At 38.9% G+C, this 16,105-nt stretch overlaps 1 protein-coding gene across 1 annotated transcript in view; it reads right to left on the bottom strand.

Moving 5' to 3' along the window:
* Positions 1–16,105, bottom strand: part of ROS1 (ROS proto-oncogene 1, receptor tyrosine kinase) — a gene marked incomplete at both ends in the record, with an annotated part of 112,468 nt that overhangs the window by 49,599 nt on the left and 46,764 nt on the right. Inside the window, 8 exons of the mRNA XM_082855556.1 lie at positions 3,657–3,943; positions 4,817–5,022; positions 6,693–6,895; positions 7,210–7,273; positions 9,230–9,492; positions 12,021–12,165; positions 12,547–12,707; positions 13,034–13,251. Coding sequence (XP_082711682.1) covers positions 3,657–3,943; positions 4,817–5,022; positions 6,693–6,895; positions 7,210–7,273; positions 9,230–9,492; positions 12,021–12,165; positions 12,547–12,707; positions 13,034–13,251 — 1,547 coding nt within the window. The remainder of the gene's footprint in view (positions 1–3,656; positions 3,944–4,816; positions 5,023–6,692; positions 6,896–7,209; positions 7,274–9,229; positions 9,493–12,020; positions 12,166–12,546; positions 12,708–13,033; positions 13,252–16,105) is intronic.

Raw genomic sequence — 16,105 nt, 5'->3', positions numbered from 1 at the left:
TATCTGACATTTTCTACTCGAAGCAATACGTGAAATCCTTTTTCTATAGCATAACTGAGAAATTTTGAATCTTTCTGTTATTTCAATATGAAAAAATAATACCTTTATGTCATCAGCCTAAGGATTTTACAGATACTTTCTCATTTTAGCTCCATATCAAGGCAACAAAGCAAATACCATGATTATTAGTCTCATTTTGTATAAGTGGAAACTGAGGCTTCGAGGGGTTAAATAATTCCCCTCAAGGCCACAAAGTTCGTCAAGGGCAGAGCCAGGATTTAAAGCTTACCTGTGTGATTCCACCCCAAACAACACCAGCTGAAGGGAGGTATTAGCTGAGGCACAGGGCTCAGCGCCTTGCTCAGTATATTTATCAATGATTTAGAATGAATGCATAATAAACATATTTATCAAATTTGCAGATAATACATGATTCTTACCGTCACTAGTACATTCAGTCTTTGACTTATTCAAAAATATCACAGCAGAATCGTGAAATGGATTGAAATTTAATAGCAACAAATATAACATCCTAAATTCAAGGTTAAAATTAAAACTGTAAATAAGGAATGAAAGAAATTCTGGCTTAATAATAGTTAACATGAAAAAGACTATGGGTTCTTCAAATGGCAGGCAGCCCAAAGGCCTGATGTCACTTTTAGCTGCAGTAAAAGAAGACCTAGGAAGTCACAGGCCCTCTGTGCTGACCAGAACATACTGAAAGTACAGTGAGTTCTTATGGGACAACATTTAAGAGGACTAAGCAGCTAGAGCGAAACCTCAGGAGGGTGAATAGGGCAAAGAAAGATCTAGAAGTCATACCACCTAAGGGGTACTTAGAGATACTTGAATTTTTTCCTCTAAAGGAAGTGCTTAGCATGGGCTCTGGCAGCTCTTTCCACATAGTTGAGTCGCTATCATGTGGAAAGTGATTGATTTATTCTTTGTAAATTTAGAAGTCAGAACTCAGGCCAATGAATGAGAGGAATGGGGAGACAACTTCGGCTAAACATAAGAAAAATATCTAGCGTTTAGGATTGTGCAAAAATTAAACAGACTTCCTTATAAGGTAGTAAATTGTTTTATAAACAGGTGCTCAAAGAAGGCTGTTTTGGTAGAGGGGATTTCTTCCAATATTATGTCAGCTAAATGATCTCTAAAGTCATTTTAATTTTCTAATTTTTGGATTATGGATTTCAATTGTGGCTTCATGAAAGACTGACTAGTTCTACAGCTATAAAATAATGGCCCAATAGATAACTCTTGTGTATCAGATGTTAAAGAAAAATTATTCTGACACTTGTTTAAATGGTAAGGAAGACTTTAATCAAGGCTGTTGCAATAGTGCAGTAGGGGAGGGAGATGTGCACAACTCCAAATACAACAAAGACAACTGGGGGTTGTATCCAACAAGCAGAGGGAGAGAAGTCAAGAAAATTACTAAGAGGAGACATCAATGGGAGGGGGATTCTTGCTAAACTGGCCTCATAGGATTTTTGGCCAAGAACATCAAGGGTGGGGGTGAAGAACTTTATCAGATACCAAGATGAGGGATTCTCTCTAAACTGATTTGGCAAGATTCTTGCTAAAACTGGACTCAGCAAGGATGGACAGGGAAGACCAAGTTTGAGGCCTAGTTGAGAAAAGGGCTCACAGGAGCGTAACTAAAGTTTGATCCGGGAATTCCCTGGTGGTCCAATAGTTAGGACTCTGGACTCGGTGCTGCCACTGCAGGATTTAATCCCTGGTTGGGGAACTAGGATCCAGCAAGCTACTCGGCGTGGCCCAAAATAAAAAAAAAAAAAGAGCAATTAAAGTTTGATCAAGGAAAGAGTCTTTGTCACACATTCAACAGAATCAAGTTATTCTCCTAATAAGAGAGGTTCAGAATATTATCTCCACTCTTAAGCCCATTGAAAGTACATTGGAATTGCTTCTAAAAGGCTCTGGGGGCTTCCCCATTGGCTCAGCGGTTAAGAATCCACCTGCCAATGCAGAGGACATGGGTTCGAGCCCTGGTCCAGGAAGATCCCACATGCCGCAGAGCAACTAAGCCCATGCATCACAACTACTGAACCCACGTGCCACAACTACTGAAGCCCGCGTGCCTAGAGCCTGTACTCCACAACGAGAGAACAGCAATGAGAAGCCTGCGCACCACAAGGAAGAGTGACCCCCCCACACACTCGCCGCAACTAGAGGAAGCCCGCACGCAGCAAGGAAGACCCAACGCAACCAAAAATAAATTAATTAATTAATTTTACAAAAAAAAGCTCTGGCTGGTATGTCAACAAAACCATACATAAAGTTACAACACACAGACAGACACACATTTGCAATTTCAAAACTTTACTATATAAACCAGCAATACCCAATATCACTTTTTTAAAAATAAATAAATTTATTTATTTATTTGTTTGTTTTTGGCTGCGCTGGGTCTTCGTTGCTGCACACGGGATTTCTCTAGCTGCAGTGAGCGTGGGGGGCCACTCCTTGCTGCGGTGCTCAGACTTCTCACTGTGGTGGCTTCTCTTGTTGCGGAGCACGGGCTCTAGGCACGTGGGCTTCAGTAGTTGTGGCACGTGGGCTCAGTAGTTGTGGCACACAAGCTTTGTTGCTCCATGGCATGTGAGATCTTCCCAGACCAGGGATCGAACCCGTGTCCCCTCCACTGGCAGGTGGATTCTTAACCACTGCGCCACCAGGGAAGGCCCCCCAGTAGCACTTTTGATGATGGAAATATTTTACATCTGTGCCGCCCAATACAGTGACCATTAGCCGCTGTGGGTTGTGATCATTTAAAATGTGACTAGTGTGGCTGAGGAATTAAATTTTGAATTTTATTTAATTTTAATTAATTTAAACTTAGATCACCACACATGATTAGTGATTGGATAGTGAGGACTAGACCCTTAAGAATATATGGGGGTATTTAGAGTGTTTTTTTTCTTTTGCAATTACTCCTAATTAGAAGACTTCCAAGTGACTTTAGACTTTCAAATATTTCCTCCACAAGATTGTGAATTTCAACAGATAGACCTGTCAAGTATTGACCAAGTCATGCTGAACGTGGAGGCAATGAAATCATCAGCATGGGGGTGGAGTACTGGTGGGAAGATCAGGGATGCCGTAGTTAGGCTCAGTTTCAGATACCAGCTCCTCTATTAACTATGGCCCTTTGGACAAATTACCTTTCTCAGCCTCAATTTCCTCATCTGTAAAATGTGGATACTAGTATCTACTTCACTGAGGTGTTTTGAAGATCAAATGAGATAATACATTTAGTAGCCTGCTTAGAACACATAGTTGAGCTCAATAAGTTGTAGTTCTACTGTTAATTATAAAATAACAACAAAAAAAGCCCCCCACAGATCCAGAAAATTATGTGAATGCCTATGTACAATTTGCCTGAAAACAACTTGAATTCTACAAAAACATTTGGCACGGTCTGGAGCAAATACTATATATATATATATATATATATATATATATATATATATATATATATATATATGTATATATATACACACACACACACACACACACACACACACACACATATTCCTTTGAGTATAGGTTGAATGTAACTCCTTTTTAATGCGACAGGAGGGGCTGCCATTATTAGTGAAGATCTACTACACACACGAGTGTCTTACCAAGCAGAGCAGGCATGATGATAACTTGCCAACACTGACATCCTTCCAGATCCATTGCCCAGATCTCTTGCCCTTTGACAAAGTATATCTGTGGTTTCTTTAGGTCAGAGGTATCAATAGTCATTGCTCCACTTAACTCGAATTCAGTCACATTGCAAGAACATTGGCTTCTTCCATTTGGATGGTTTATGGCTGGGGGTTGCAGAATTCGGTGCAAGGTCTGGTTGATAATACTGTAGTAGAACATCTGAGATCCAAAATCAGAAACTTCTGTCCAATACAGGCGACTATAGGAACAAAAGGACACTCCAACTTAATGAGTAAAACATATCATTGCAAATATCAGTTTCTAATGAAGATCAATCATTTCTAATGATTGTGGGGACAGATGCCACCTTTAAAAAGAACATGTCCCAGTGTTCAATAACCTTCTGATGGAAGAGATCACAAGAAGTCTAGTTTGTAGCATTTTCTAATGATTTCTCAATAAATGTGTTTGCAACGAAAGCCTTGGACTATAATGACCTTAGGCATTGTATTAAATGGCTCATTACTGGCTCTAAATATGAAACATATTTGCATACTTTTCATCAACACCATCTCCATTCTCTTCCTCTCAAGTTTGTTTCTGTTTCTTAATACTAGTTACCAATCTAGTTTCAAGATAGACTATAACCATGCTTATGGCACAAACAAAATATAACTCTTCAGCCGGAGAAACTGCTATTCAGTTGCTGAATGGAGGCCTTAAAATTAATCTCATAAGGACATTAATTAAAGATGGATGAGCCCAGAATAGCATTTACTATGGAAAACATGCTTCCTGTCTATCTCCTGCTCATTTCCTGCTGCCGTCTCAGTCCCCTTCTTGTCCTTACCAACTGGGGATATTATTAAATTCACTGGTATAAAAATATCCTTTGGTTTCCCGCTGGCAATTAACCTAACTTTAGGTTAGTGGAATTGTCAGTATGGATTAATTTTATATATTGGTGGTTGTAGGCTCATCATTTATATGTAGAATTACTATAAGTTAACATCAAGAACATTAAGTATCTTACTGTCCCAACATTGACTCTAATATTAAACCAAAGATACTACATTAAATATGTCTATGTCTATTTCATCACAATAGAAACAGACACTCACGCTTCACATACCTTAAGAAAGGATATACAGAAAAAGAGATTATTGTTGAATTTCTGTTGCAAATTTTCAGCTTCCTGGGATATTTCACCTTGTTTTCAAGATCTACATCAAATACTTGCATTCCATTTTGTGATTCTTTCAGCACAAAGTAGAGGTGCCTTGAAATCCAGTCAATTGTAATAATTGTGATATCAAAAACCAGTGCATCTCGGAAAATCTTAACAACAGGTAGAAAACACAGCCAAGAAGATAATGCTCATTTTCTTCAACTCTGAGGACTTTTTTTGTAGTCACTCGATTTCTTATTTACTGCACTTCTCTTCTGTAATCCAAAATCTCGGTAACTCTGGACTGTGTGCCACTGTAACACTGGTCCTCTTCTCACATTGTATATTTTCCCTGGTTAATTTCAACTACCATGGCTTCAACTGTAATCCATAGACCGGAGCTACAAATTCACATCTTCAGGCAAGATCTCTCATTGAGTTACTGCTTCAAATATCAAACTGCCTACCGAACATCTCCAAATGAATGATCTCAGAAAACAAAATTCATCACCCCACCCCCCAAACCTCCTTTTCTCCTGCATTTTATATTTTTATGGATTTCCAACACTCACCTGAAGAGCAGTCTCGACAACTGTGGTTGCCCCTTGACTTCTTCCTCCCATTACTACCCATAGCCAATTAGTCCCATTTTAAATATCTCCTGAGTTTGTCCTCTCCTCTCTTACCTCAGTGTCTCTCACTTCCTGCCTAACATTTCCTGTCTGGATTCCTGTGATAGTTCCCGATTGCCTCAGACTTAACCTTCTCTTCTTTGCTAACAGAGAGGTCTTCCTAAAACAAACCTTCTCTTCTTTGCTAACAGAGAGGTCTTCCTAAAACAAACCTTCTCTTCTTTGCTAACAGAGAGGTCTTCCTAAAACAAACCTTCTCTTCTTTGCTAACAGAGGGGTCTTCCTAAAACACTACTTGATCATGTTAATGACCCACTAAATTTCTTGAATGGCTTGATGTTGGCTTCAAAATTGACACTCATCTCCTTGGCACCGTAAAGAAGGTCCCTTATATATTTAGGCTCTTGCCCACCTCTTCAGCTTTACCACCTGCCTCTTACTCTGCCCTGACCCCCACCTCCATTCCAAGCTCCTAGTTACAGCTCCCCGAACAGGCTATGGCTCTCTGGTTTCCCGGACTTTGCTGCTCCCTCAGCTTTTCCCCACATTCACCTGGTTCATCTTATTTGTACCCAAGATGTCTTTCCACTCTACCACCACCACCACCACTCCATCCTGGATGAAGCATCCTTTCTCTGTGATTCCACTGCATCCTGCCCTCAGCATAGCACTTACAGTCTTCTGCCTGTCTTCTCCATTAGCTAACAGTCAGTGAATACCTACCACATTCCAGGCATTGTGCTAAATGCCTTACATGGATTAGCTCATTAATCTTCACCCTAAGATGAGGGACTATGCAACCATAGTGGTTAAATAAGTTGCTGATGGTCACAGTTCTAGCATGTAGTAAAGTCAGAATTAAATTCTAGGTTGTCAGGTTTTAAGGCTCACCCTCTTAATCACCATGCCATACTATCTTACCCTTGTTAGACTAATACTAGACTGGATTTGTTCAAGGACTGTGACGTTCTGTTTTACCTCTATCTCAGGTAACACAGTGCCTTAAGCCCAAGAACTGTTTGCTAAATTAAGCCTGAATCACATCTGCACAAAACATAACCTGAATTCATTTGTGACTAAATATTACAACATCTGTCCTTTTCAACCATTCTAATCTTAATGGCTCAACCACTGGCTCGTCATTTTCATCACAGCGTTGTGTGATATGCAAATACTCCACTTCTCAGAAGAATTACATAGCGAAATACCTCAGAGCTGGACTGATTGTGCATGTTGAGGAGGAGGAGTGAGTCTCCCTGAGCATAGTACGCCACTGCGTCATCAGCTGTGTAGCCCATGGCACCAACGTCGCCTTCTGCCAAAAGTGTCCATACAACTTGATTTCGATCCATATCTAACAAAACTATCTTGTTGTCAAAAAAAGTTATGAGGTATGGAAATGCACTGATCTCTAAAAACAAAAAACAAGTAGATAATATGTATGAGAAAAAGAACGTTAGCAAAATCCCTTGATTCAACATCAGGCCATTCTGAAATCCGTGAGTCTCCTTTGGACTCATTCACTACACCCGTCTCAATGGATTCTGCCTGGGTGCTCTAAGCCTAGGTTTATTTAAGCGTGTTTGGTGATGATGAACATTGATTATTTTTTTTGACTTTAATTTCAGCTCAGAGATAGCACTTGGGTATCCCTGAGAATACTAAGGGTCAAAAATGTTTTTAAATCACTAGTTGTTATTTGCACAGGTTTTAGATAATAAATACCTGATGTTTTGGACTTTACTATGTCAGAAAATGGTCCAGGTCCTTTGGATGTGAAGACTCGAACCTAAAGAAAGAAAAGGATACAAAAATGTGCATTCAAAAGTGTCCTCAGTGACAACAGTTAAGTTCTGAGACTGATAAATTATTGAATGTTTCATTTCACAGTTATGAGATATATCATGAATAGGTTCAGTTATTCACATCTAAGTATATAGCAAAAAATTACTAAGAGGAAAAATATTGTCCCAAACAATTTTTGGTAGCATTGTGTTGTCCAGAAAAGTACAAAGTAATGGCACAAACCTCTATTGCAAAAGATCTGAATTTCTATAAAACGTCTTCAGCTATTTCCAAAATTAAATTACATGGAACATTTAACAGAAACAAAACCATACAGATTATGGTAAACTTCCACTTTATCATGAAATCAACAAGAAGCTTCAAATAACTAAATTTACTGTACTTTTTTAAAAGAAGATTTATAAAAAGAAAATAGTAATTAACCCTTATATTTGAAAATGAGTTGTGCATTTCAAACCACTTTTACGTATATTATCTCTTTTGATCCTCACAACTACTAAGAGTAGAAACTGGACAGAGATCATAATTAGGGGAGGCAACCTATCCGCAATGACACATGTAGAAACTGGCATAAAACTAGGTCTTCCGAGGTCTGTATGCTTTCCTTTCCACTGTGCCAAGCTGCGTTCTAACAGCAAAGCTTTTTTAAACAATTTTTATTACATGTCTCTTATTATATAATAATTATTTCCACTTCCAAAACTTGCCTGCGTTCTATAGCCTAAAAGAAAATTGCCTTCCATAATGGTGGCCTTGAAAGATAGAAGCTCAAGTACCCTCTCAATCAACGAAACATTGGATTATTTTTATTATACTTCTAGAATTAAATCTCTTTTACTATATTCTGTTTATTACTATCTGTGTATGGTGTGCGTGCATGTGTGTGTGTTTATCATGGTGCATATATATATCAATCAGTCTTCACTTTTGCACTGGACCGTGTTAAGTAAAACTCAACGCCTATACATGCAGATCACTTTGCAAAGCTCTGTGGTGACTGAGATTTGAACCAATATAAACATATAGGCAAATACACTTAACCAGACTATTTATTTAACTGGAACACACGTAATTCTTAACAAATAGGAATGTGTGTTATCTTTAACTTTTATGTACAACTGTTTTGATTAGTATATGTAGACCTAATATATTATCAAAATAATTACAGAATTAGAATTTTACAAAAAGAAAATAGATCCTCTGGAAACCACAAATCTCTAAAACACTCCCCAAAACATTCTGTTCCCCAAAATGAAATGGAAAATAACTCTAAATATGTACAACCTTGTCACCAACCTGGTATATAATGACGATGTGAAAATCATCAGGCTATCTACCATAAGGGGAAAGCTAGGTCATATTATATTTAAAACACCAAAATAGGTGGCAGTCGTTTTTCCTTTTGACTCCTACTCTCTCCGACTTTCTCCTCTCTCCGCAGCCAGGTGATAAATGTGAGATGTCAACTACCCAGACCCTCAGCTTTTATTTCCTTTAGTAGCTGCAATTGGGGGCGTCCAGATGACTTCCAGCAGTTGATGTAATATAGTGAAAAGGACTCTAGAAGCTAGACCGTAGCACACCACTTCCCAACCACGCAGCTTTGGTACCTCACTGATACACCCAGGGACATGGCTTTTGCTTCACAGTGTGAGGATCAAATGAGATAATGAGTATAAAAGCACCTAGCGTGGCACACGGCCTATAGTGTGGAGCCAAAGAATAATGTTTGTTCTGAATCTGGAAGCAAGAAAATTGTCAAGATGTCCTTTACCCTAGCTGTCCCCTCTCCCTTCTGTACCTTTGCTGTCCACTTGACCTCTGTGATCACAGCGTACATGAAATTATTGACAGAGCGGCAGAATTCTTAACCTGGTCCTTTAATCCACCTTTTGTCTACACTATTCAGACCCCTGTATCCCTGTTTTCACTCTCATACCTGGAAGGCAACACTGTACCCAAGACTCATACCCTCAAGTTGAAAAGACATCACTGAGGAAGTGACACTGACAGCAATCCAGTCTTTGAATGTTTTGTTTGTGTCGCTTTGGTTGGATATTTGATAGAAAATTTCGAATCTTGTTAACACACCATTTTCGTGCTTAGGCTTATTCCACCTAAACTCCACCACAACTTCATTCTTATTGTGGTATTTTTCACTTGGTAATATAAATATTCTGGGATTCTCTGGTGCTGATGGAACTGAAAAGCAGAGACACAGGGCAGAAAACAATACAAGGTCAACTTCTACCACTCATGATGAGGGTGCAGAGCAACTGAGTAATAGATATTTCTCATTCCTGACAGTTAAGGTATATCTATCTTCTTCTTAAAGATCTTCAGGAGAGAATATTCCATAGATTTCTTCAGGAACCTATCCTGATATTTCTGCAAATCTTCCTTTTCTCCAACCCAAATCCTACTTACTACCATTGAGGCACACCTTTCTCATCTATGGTCTGTATACATGGAAGCTGGCTAGTTCACCTTATAAAATACAGTATTTACTCTCACTCTGGAGGTGGAAATGGCAGTCACCAGGAAGGAAGACTATATCCAGCCTTTAGCCAGTTCCGGGTGTAAAATACAGCATATCCAGGATCTAGGCCCTCTCACCGTGAAGCCTCTCTGAGAGTATGGCTTAGTTTTTGCCATCTATTCTGGAGCCACATCAAGAAATTTAGCCTCTCCCAATCCTTTAATTATTTTCTCTCTCTCTCTCTCTCTCTCTCTCTCTCTCTCTCTCTCTCTGTCAATCCAGAGAAATTCCTGATTTCCAAGTCATTCCATCCAAGACATCCCTCTTCTTTCTTAGGATTCCTCCATAGGTCCCCTCCCACTCTGCCGCTCCAATCACATTGCTCCGTAATGTTCAACACTCACATCGTTATCCAATCCCCAGACCTTCTTGCATTGTATTTACACGGGATAAACCTCTTCTTGCTTCATGCCTTAGAGCCCAGCTAAAGTTTCCACTCCCCAAAGGCCTTCCCCAGCCATACAAGCCTGCATGTATGGCCCTCTCATAAGAATGCTGAGAGGCAGCCTGATAGAGGTGAAGGTTTCATAGCCTGCTTATTCACTCTATGCCACTGCTACTCAGTTGTCACTGTCTTATTTCTTTTATCATTAGCAGCGTCTGCGTTTATCTCTCTACTGTCTTATGAGCTCCGTCAGAGAGAAAGCACCTTTTCTTATTCCTTATTAAATCCCCCCAAATCTAGTAAAGGACTGGCACACAGTAAGTGCTTAATAAATATTTGTCAATTTGAATAATTTCCAACTATATTGTAAACTCTCCGAAGGCAAGGGCCAAATCTTAACCTTTTTCCTTATTTCAGAGTGTTGATGGCCCCTAGCCCCCAGTGCATCCCCTGATAGTCAAGTCCATTTCCACAGAAGAAGCCAACCAAAGCTGCCATCCCAAGACAATCTCAAAGAGAGCATACCTGGATCCAAATGCTAACTGCTCCACAACCTGCCCAGGCTCCACTATGTTCCTGTTATGAGACTCATGGATAAATATTGTTGATAAAACCTTAACAGTTTAAAACAAAATTGCAACAGTGAACGTATGTCTGTTTATTGAGCTCTTACTGCCTGCCAGGTCCCGTGCTAGGAAGTTTATATAAATTAAATCAACATGATAAGATCACTCGCCAGTGTCTGCAAAAATGACTGAATGGAGATTTGAAGAAACTAGAGTGAAAAGTCCAGATTAAGCCCCAGCCCTGCCACTCACTAGCTAATTTACATTGGGCAACTCCTAGGCTTCCATTTTCTCTTAGCATAACCAAGATAATAACATCTGTCCTACCTACCACAGAGATGATACAGTGATGTTGAGGGTCACTGAAATGATACAGTGATGTTTCTGACACATGATAGGGATGTAATAAATGTTTAATAAAGGAGTGATATATATAAATGTGCTTTGTACACTTTAAAGTGATATACACACGTAAAGGTGTGGCTAATTTCCTTTTTAAAAATATATTCCAAAGAAAAACATTTTTTAAAAATTTAGAGGGACTTCCCTGGTGGCGCAGTGGTTAAGAATCCGCCTGCCAATGCAGGGGACGTGGGTTCGAGCCCTGGTCCGGGAAGATCCCACATGCTGCGGAGCAACTAAGCCCGTGCGACACAACTACTGAAGCCCACGTGCCTAGAGCCCGTGCTCTGCAACAAGAGAAGCCTCCGCAGTGAGAAGCCCCCTCACCCCAACGAAGAGTAGCCCCCGCTCGCAGCAGCTAGAGAAAGCCTGCGCGCAGCAACGAAGACCTAACGCAGCCAAAAATAAATAAATTAAATACATTTTTTAAAAAAAATTTAGACATCGATATTCACCTACAGAAGATTCTGAGTTACCATCTGTGAGAACACCTCCTGGTAAACCTGCCTTCCAGGAAATTTTTACTCTTCTTAAATCCCCTTTGTCTTTATGAAGCATCTCACAAATTACCTGAACCATGTTTCTGCATTATATACATACTGTATATCATTACAATCAAGTGAAACAGTCTTTAAGAAATCTTTGAGATATTCGTTAGGAATAAATTATGCAGATTTATTTTAATGGTGCTATTCTAATCTCCAAAAAGTCATTAAAGAGTATTGAATCTAAACACATCTGCAAAACTGAAAGTTACTTTTAAAAATTATTAACTATCCATTCTAGATCATGAAGGTGAGATTCTGTCTTTTTTTTAAAGAGATTTTAACCCCTGTACCTGTTTCAGGTGCTCGGAGTGATAGAGATGTTTTGGGGCCCTTTCCCCAGTAGGTATAAGGAGTGACAGAAAGATTAAATAAGGCATAGGGCACCAGCCCTTCCACAGTAAATACAGGTAAAGAATGTTGTTCACTAGCCAGGAACTAAAATATAAGCACAAAACATTATTTTCTTAGAGAGAGAATCATAACATCTTTTATTCCTAATTAACTAAAATCTTCAAACTTTGGTTCACATGTAAAGTTAAACCTTGCAATTTTGGAAACACTAATGTTGGTAAATTCCATGTTGTTCCACGAGGACCAGTGTATCTAACACACCAATGGTTAACACTAACCACAAAGCAATCAGAGACTGGCTATAAAAAGGAGTTCTCAGGAATAATCTTAATAATCAAATGCTACAGGAACAGTGAGGGAGATGAGCTTGGCTAAGTAAAGAAAGTGGCAAATCAGTGTGGGCAGGGCTGACACAGATGGTACACTCTGTTTGAAAAATGGAAGTTACTAGAACCAATGCCATACCTTAGAATGAGCACTAAGTTCCACACTGTAGAAAATTACACCCCAATCCACTGCTGGGGAAGCATTCCAGAGGATTTGAAAACTCGAAGCATTTCCTTCAATCATAAATGAAGACTCTGGAATGGCATCTGGGATAACCTTAGGGGTAAAGGAAAAGTTCCCTATGGGATGAAAGAAACAATAGAGAAAGAAAGAATTTAGGATTATCAATTATCACAGATACATGGAAGATTAATAGAAATTACTAATAATTAGAACCAAAACAAAATTTTTCTTTCCTTTAACATATCCTGAAAATCATCTTTTTCTGACTGTTTCAGGCTGTAAATTTGGGTTAAGAGTCAAATGACTGCAAGCAAATTAACAGAAACTACTAAAGCCTTTTTTCCTCTTAAAACATAATTCTAAAGAAAAAAAACCCCAACCTTAACATTTATGTAACAGAAAGTATGGAGAAGAGAAGTTATGAAGGAATAAAATATCGTACCTGGCAGAGGCTTGAGGGATGTCTGAATAATTGTGAACTGATTAAATTTGGCTGGTTCCAAAACAGAGACACTAGTTCTCTGATCTATTTCCTGAGCTGTAATAATCCTAAAGCCATTGATCCAGAAGAGCCGACCACTGTAGTACATCAGTGTGTTCTGGGAAATGTCAGAAGTACTCCAGGCTGCGAACTCTGTGATGGTGGTGTCCCCAGCAGTGCTGAAACAGGACGTCAGTTAGTATTTCTATCTGGAGTGGGGTAAGGGCTGGTGCATTCAAGTACTGGGGAGAATGTGTGTTTGTGAGTGTGTGTGTTTGAAAACAAAGAGAAAATACTTTGCAACAATAATTGTCATTCTTCTTAATTCCATATTAAGTTGATTTTTACATTTTATATGAAGTATACCGAAAGCAAATTTCCTAGGGTTTTTCTTATGAATGTGATATTGCAATAGCAAGAGTGTTACACAGATTTTAATAAATCCTTGTGATTTTTATCAAAAACAATTTTTTACCCTACATCAAAGGCACAACCCATTGATTTGTTTCTCCTCATTGCATCATGCCTTCCTCCTATTCTTGGTTAGTCATCTTATTTACTCACCGTTCTTTATTCTAGGTTGTTTAGTCCTTCACTTTATACTATTCACAACTGTCTGTTGCTTCAACGATACTTATCAACTTCCACAGCTTAGTCCAAATGCTCCGTTTCAGACCAGGGAATTCAAGGAAACAGACTATTGTTTTAAACTGCTTTTAAAGTCTTTTTCTCAATGACAAGGAATTTTATTTTAAAAATCTGCTTGGTTGTTTCTAAAATTACACCAGTTGTCTGGTTCTCACAATAACTATCTCAATGTTCTCAGCCTTTTGGAGCAGTTATTTCACTTTTTTTAAATGATTTCTCTAAATTTTTTTAAAGTGTTGACATTCCCTTCTTTAGAAAAGTATGGCACTTAAAATCAAAATAAATAAAAGTTTTGTTTTGAGAGTTTCATAATACTTCCTTGAGAAAACTGAAACTACCTCCAAGGACCTGAGAGGTGTCAGACTTATAAAGAAAAAGTATATTCACTAGTACTATTCCCATAGTCCTTTTTCTCATAAAATAGTCTTTATTCATACCTACTCAGATGTGAAGGCAGCACCTGGTTTGCCTTTTGGCCTTTCACTGACTTGTCTAATTTTACACTTTGTCGTTTCCACTTCTCATTAGAACTTTCCAGTAACCTTGGTGAGGTATATAAAACCTAATTCCATATGGAAAGAAGCTCACCAAGCAGGATGCACTTGGCCTGAGAAGGCTGGCCCTTCTGGACCACACACAGAGCTGCTGCAGCCTAGATGCTGTGAATGTGTTCATGTTAGCCTTGCTCACAGGTCGTTTGTTCAGCACTCCCAAAACAGTCCCCAGGGCAAAGATTTCCCTGCAGGGTGAGACTTGAGATCCTTAGTTGTCACTGGCTTGGATTGCCCCTCATTTCCAGCTGAAGACTCCTCTCCTGTAAGTATCTCCTGGGCTGGTCGGAAAACTCTTGCCATCTGGTGTTCATCGCAATTTCAGCACAACTTCCTCACTTACAGGAGATGAGTACCTCAAACCCTTCAGTCCTCAGACAGGTAGAGCTGGATTTAAATCAAAGCTCAACAACAAAAAAATCATTAAAAGGTAAACCCTTCCATGAAGCATGAGCTGTGTATAGAGGTCAGCTGAGGTTACTCTACTGAGGGCTTACTCATTTATTCGTTCGTTCAGCAAATGTTGGGTGCCTAGTTCTGTGTTGGCCACTAGGAATACAGTGGTAAATAAGACAAATACAATCCCTGCCCTCATAAAATATACAGCCTAGCAGAATAGGCAGGTAATGAGCAAATAACTACACCATTGAATGGCACTGTAAAAGGAAAGGTAGAGTGGGCTCCTAAACAAGGAGACCTAATGGGGTCTGGTCAGAGAAAGCCACTCTTAGAGAACAATGTTTAAGCTGAGCCATGCAATCTGAACACAAAGTAACCAAGAGAACTGGGTTTGGGGACCATTTTCGGCAGAGGGAACAGCAGGGTGTAGGCTCCTTTGGAGCAATATACTCAGTCCTGACATGACTAAATATGCCTGAACTTTTATGACAGATGCGCCTTTTTCAACCTCCAAGACAGATATGTTGTTATAGATTATATATATATGTCGGTAATAGATTCATTCTTTAATAAACCAAAGGGAATGGCTGTACATAGGAAAGGGAAGAGCAGTTTGAAAGGCAGCTTACAGTTGTCAAGTTCTGAATATGCTGAACGACAGCAGACAGCTAATCTCATCTCTACTCTATGCTAGAACTACACTGTCCAGTAATGTAACCACTAGGCCACAGGTGACTACTGAGCCCTTGACATGTGGCTACTACAATTGAGGAGCTGAGTTTTTATGTTATTTAATCTTAATTAATTTAGGTTAAAATTTTAAGCTAATATTTGATTTATATATTATGAATCATATGTATGATTTACTGGAAAACTTTATAAATATTTTGGAAAAACTTGGGTACGTAAATCAACTTTTTCAATTGTAAATTTTATAAAATCTAACTGCAGATCAAGTATTTCCTATGAAAACTTAGTGTGCAAAATGAGATGTGCAGTACATGTAAAATACACCCAAGCTATCCAAGAATTAATATGAAAAAGGAATACAAATAACTCATTAATAATTTACCTATATGCTTTTACTTTTTAAAATGAGGCAACAGGAAATTTACAATTATATATGTGGCTCACATTAGTTGTATTGGGCAGTGCTGATCTAGACTAGAGGTGAGGAACTTAAAATGCAGACGAAGGAAGCTTGATTACATATTAGGAAAAAAATTCTGCTTGTAAGATGGCTTTGGAATCCCTGTCTCTAGGTACAGCTTTTTTTTCCCCCAGTGTGATAAAAAGGCAAGTCTTACGTGGAGGGCAAAATTGCCTGTCCTTTGTGTAACCTTGTCAAGATCTGCTGCACTCCACTGGGCATGCAGACAAGGAAAATTATTAACCTTGAGATAAGGAAATGCATTTTTAAAGGAGAAACTTCCTT

Source organism: Leucopleurus acutus (assembly GCF_964270905.1).
Source record: "Leucopleurus acutus genome assembly, chromosome: 15".
Lineage (NCBI taxonomy): Eukaryota > Metazoa > Chordata > Mammalia > Artiodactyla > Delphinidae > Leucopleurus > Leucopleurus acutus.
Note: the sequence above shows the minus strand (reverse complement) of the source record. Positions and strands in the feature narration are given on the sequence as shown.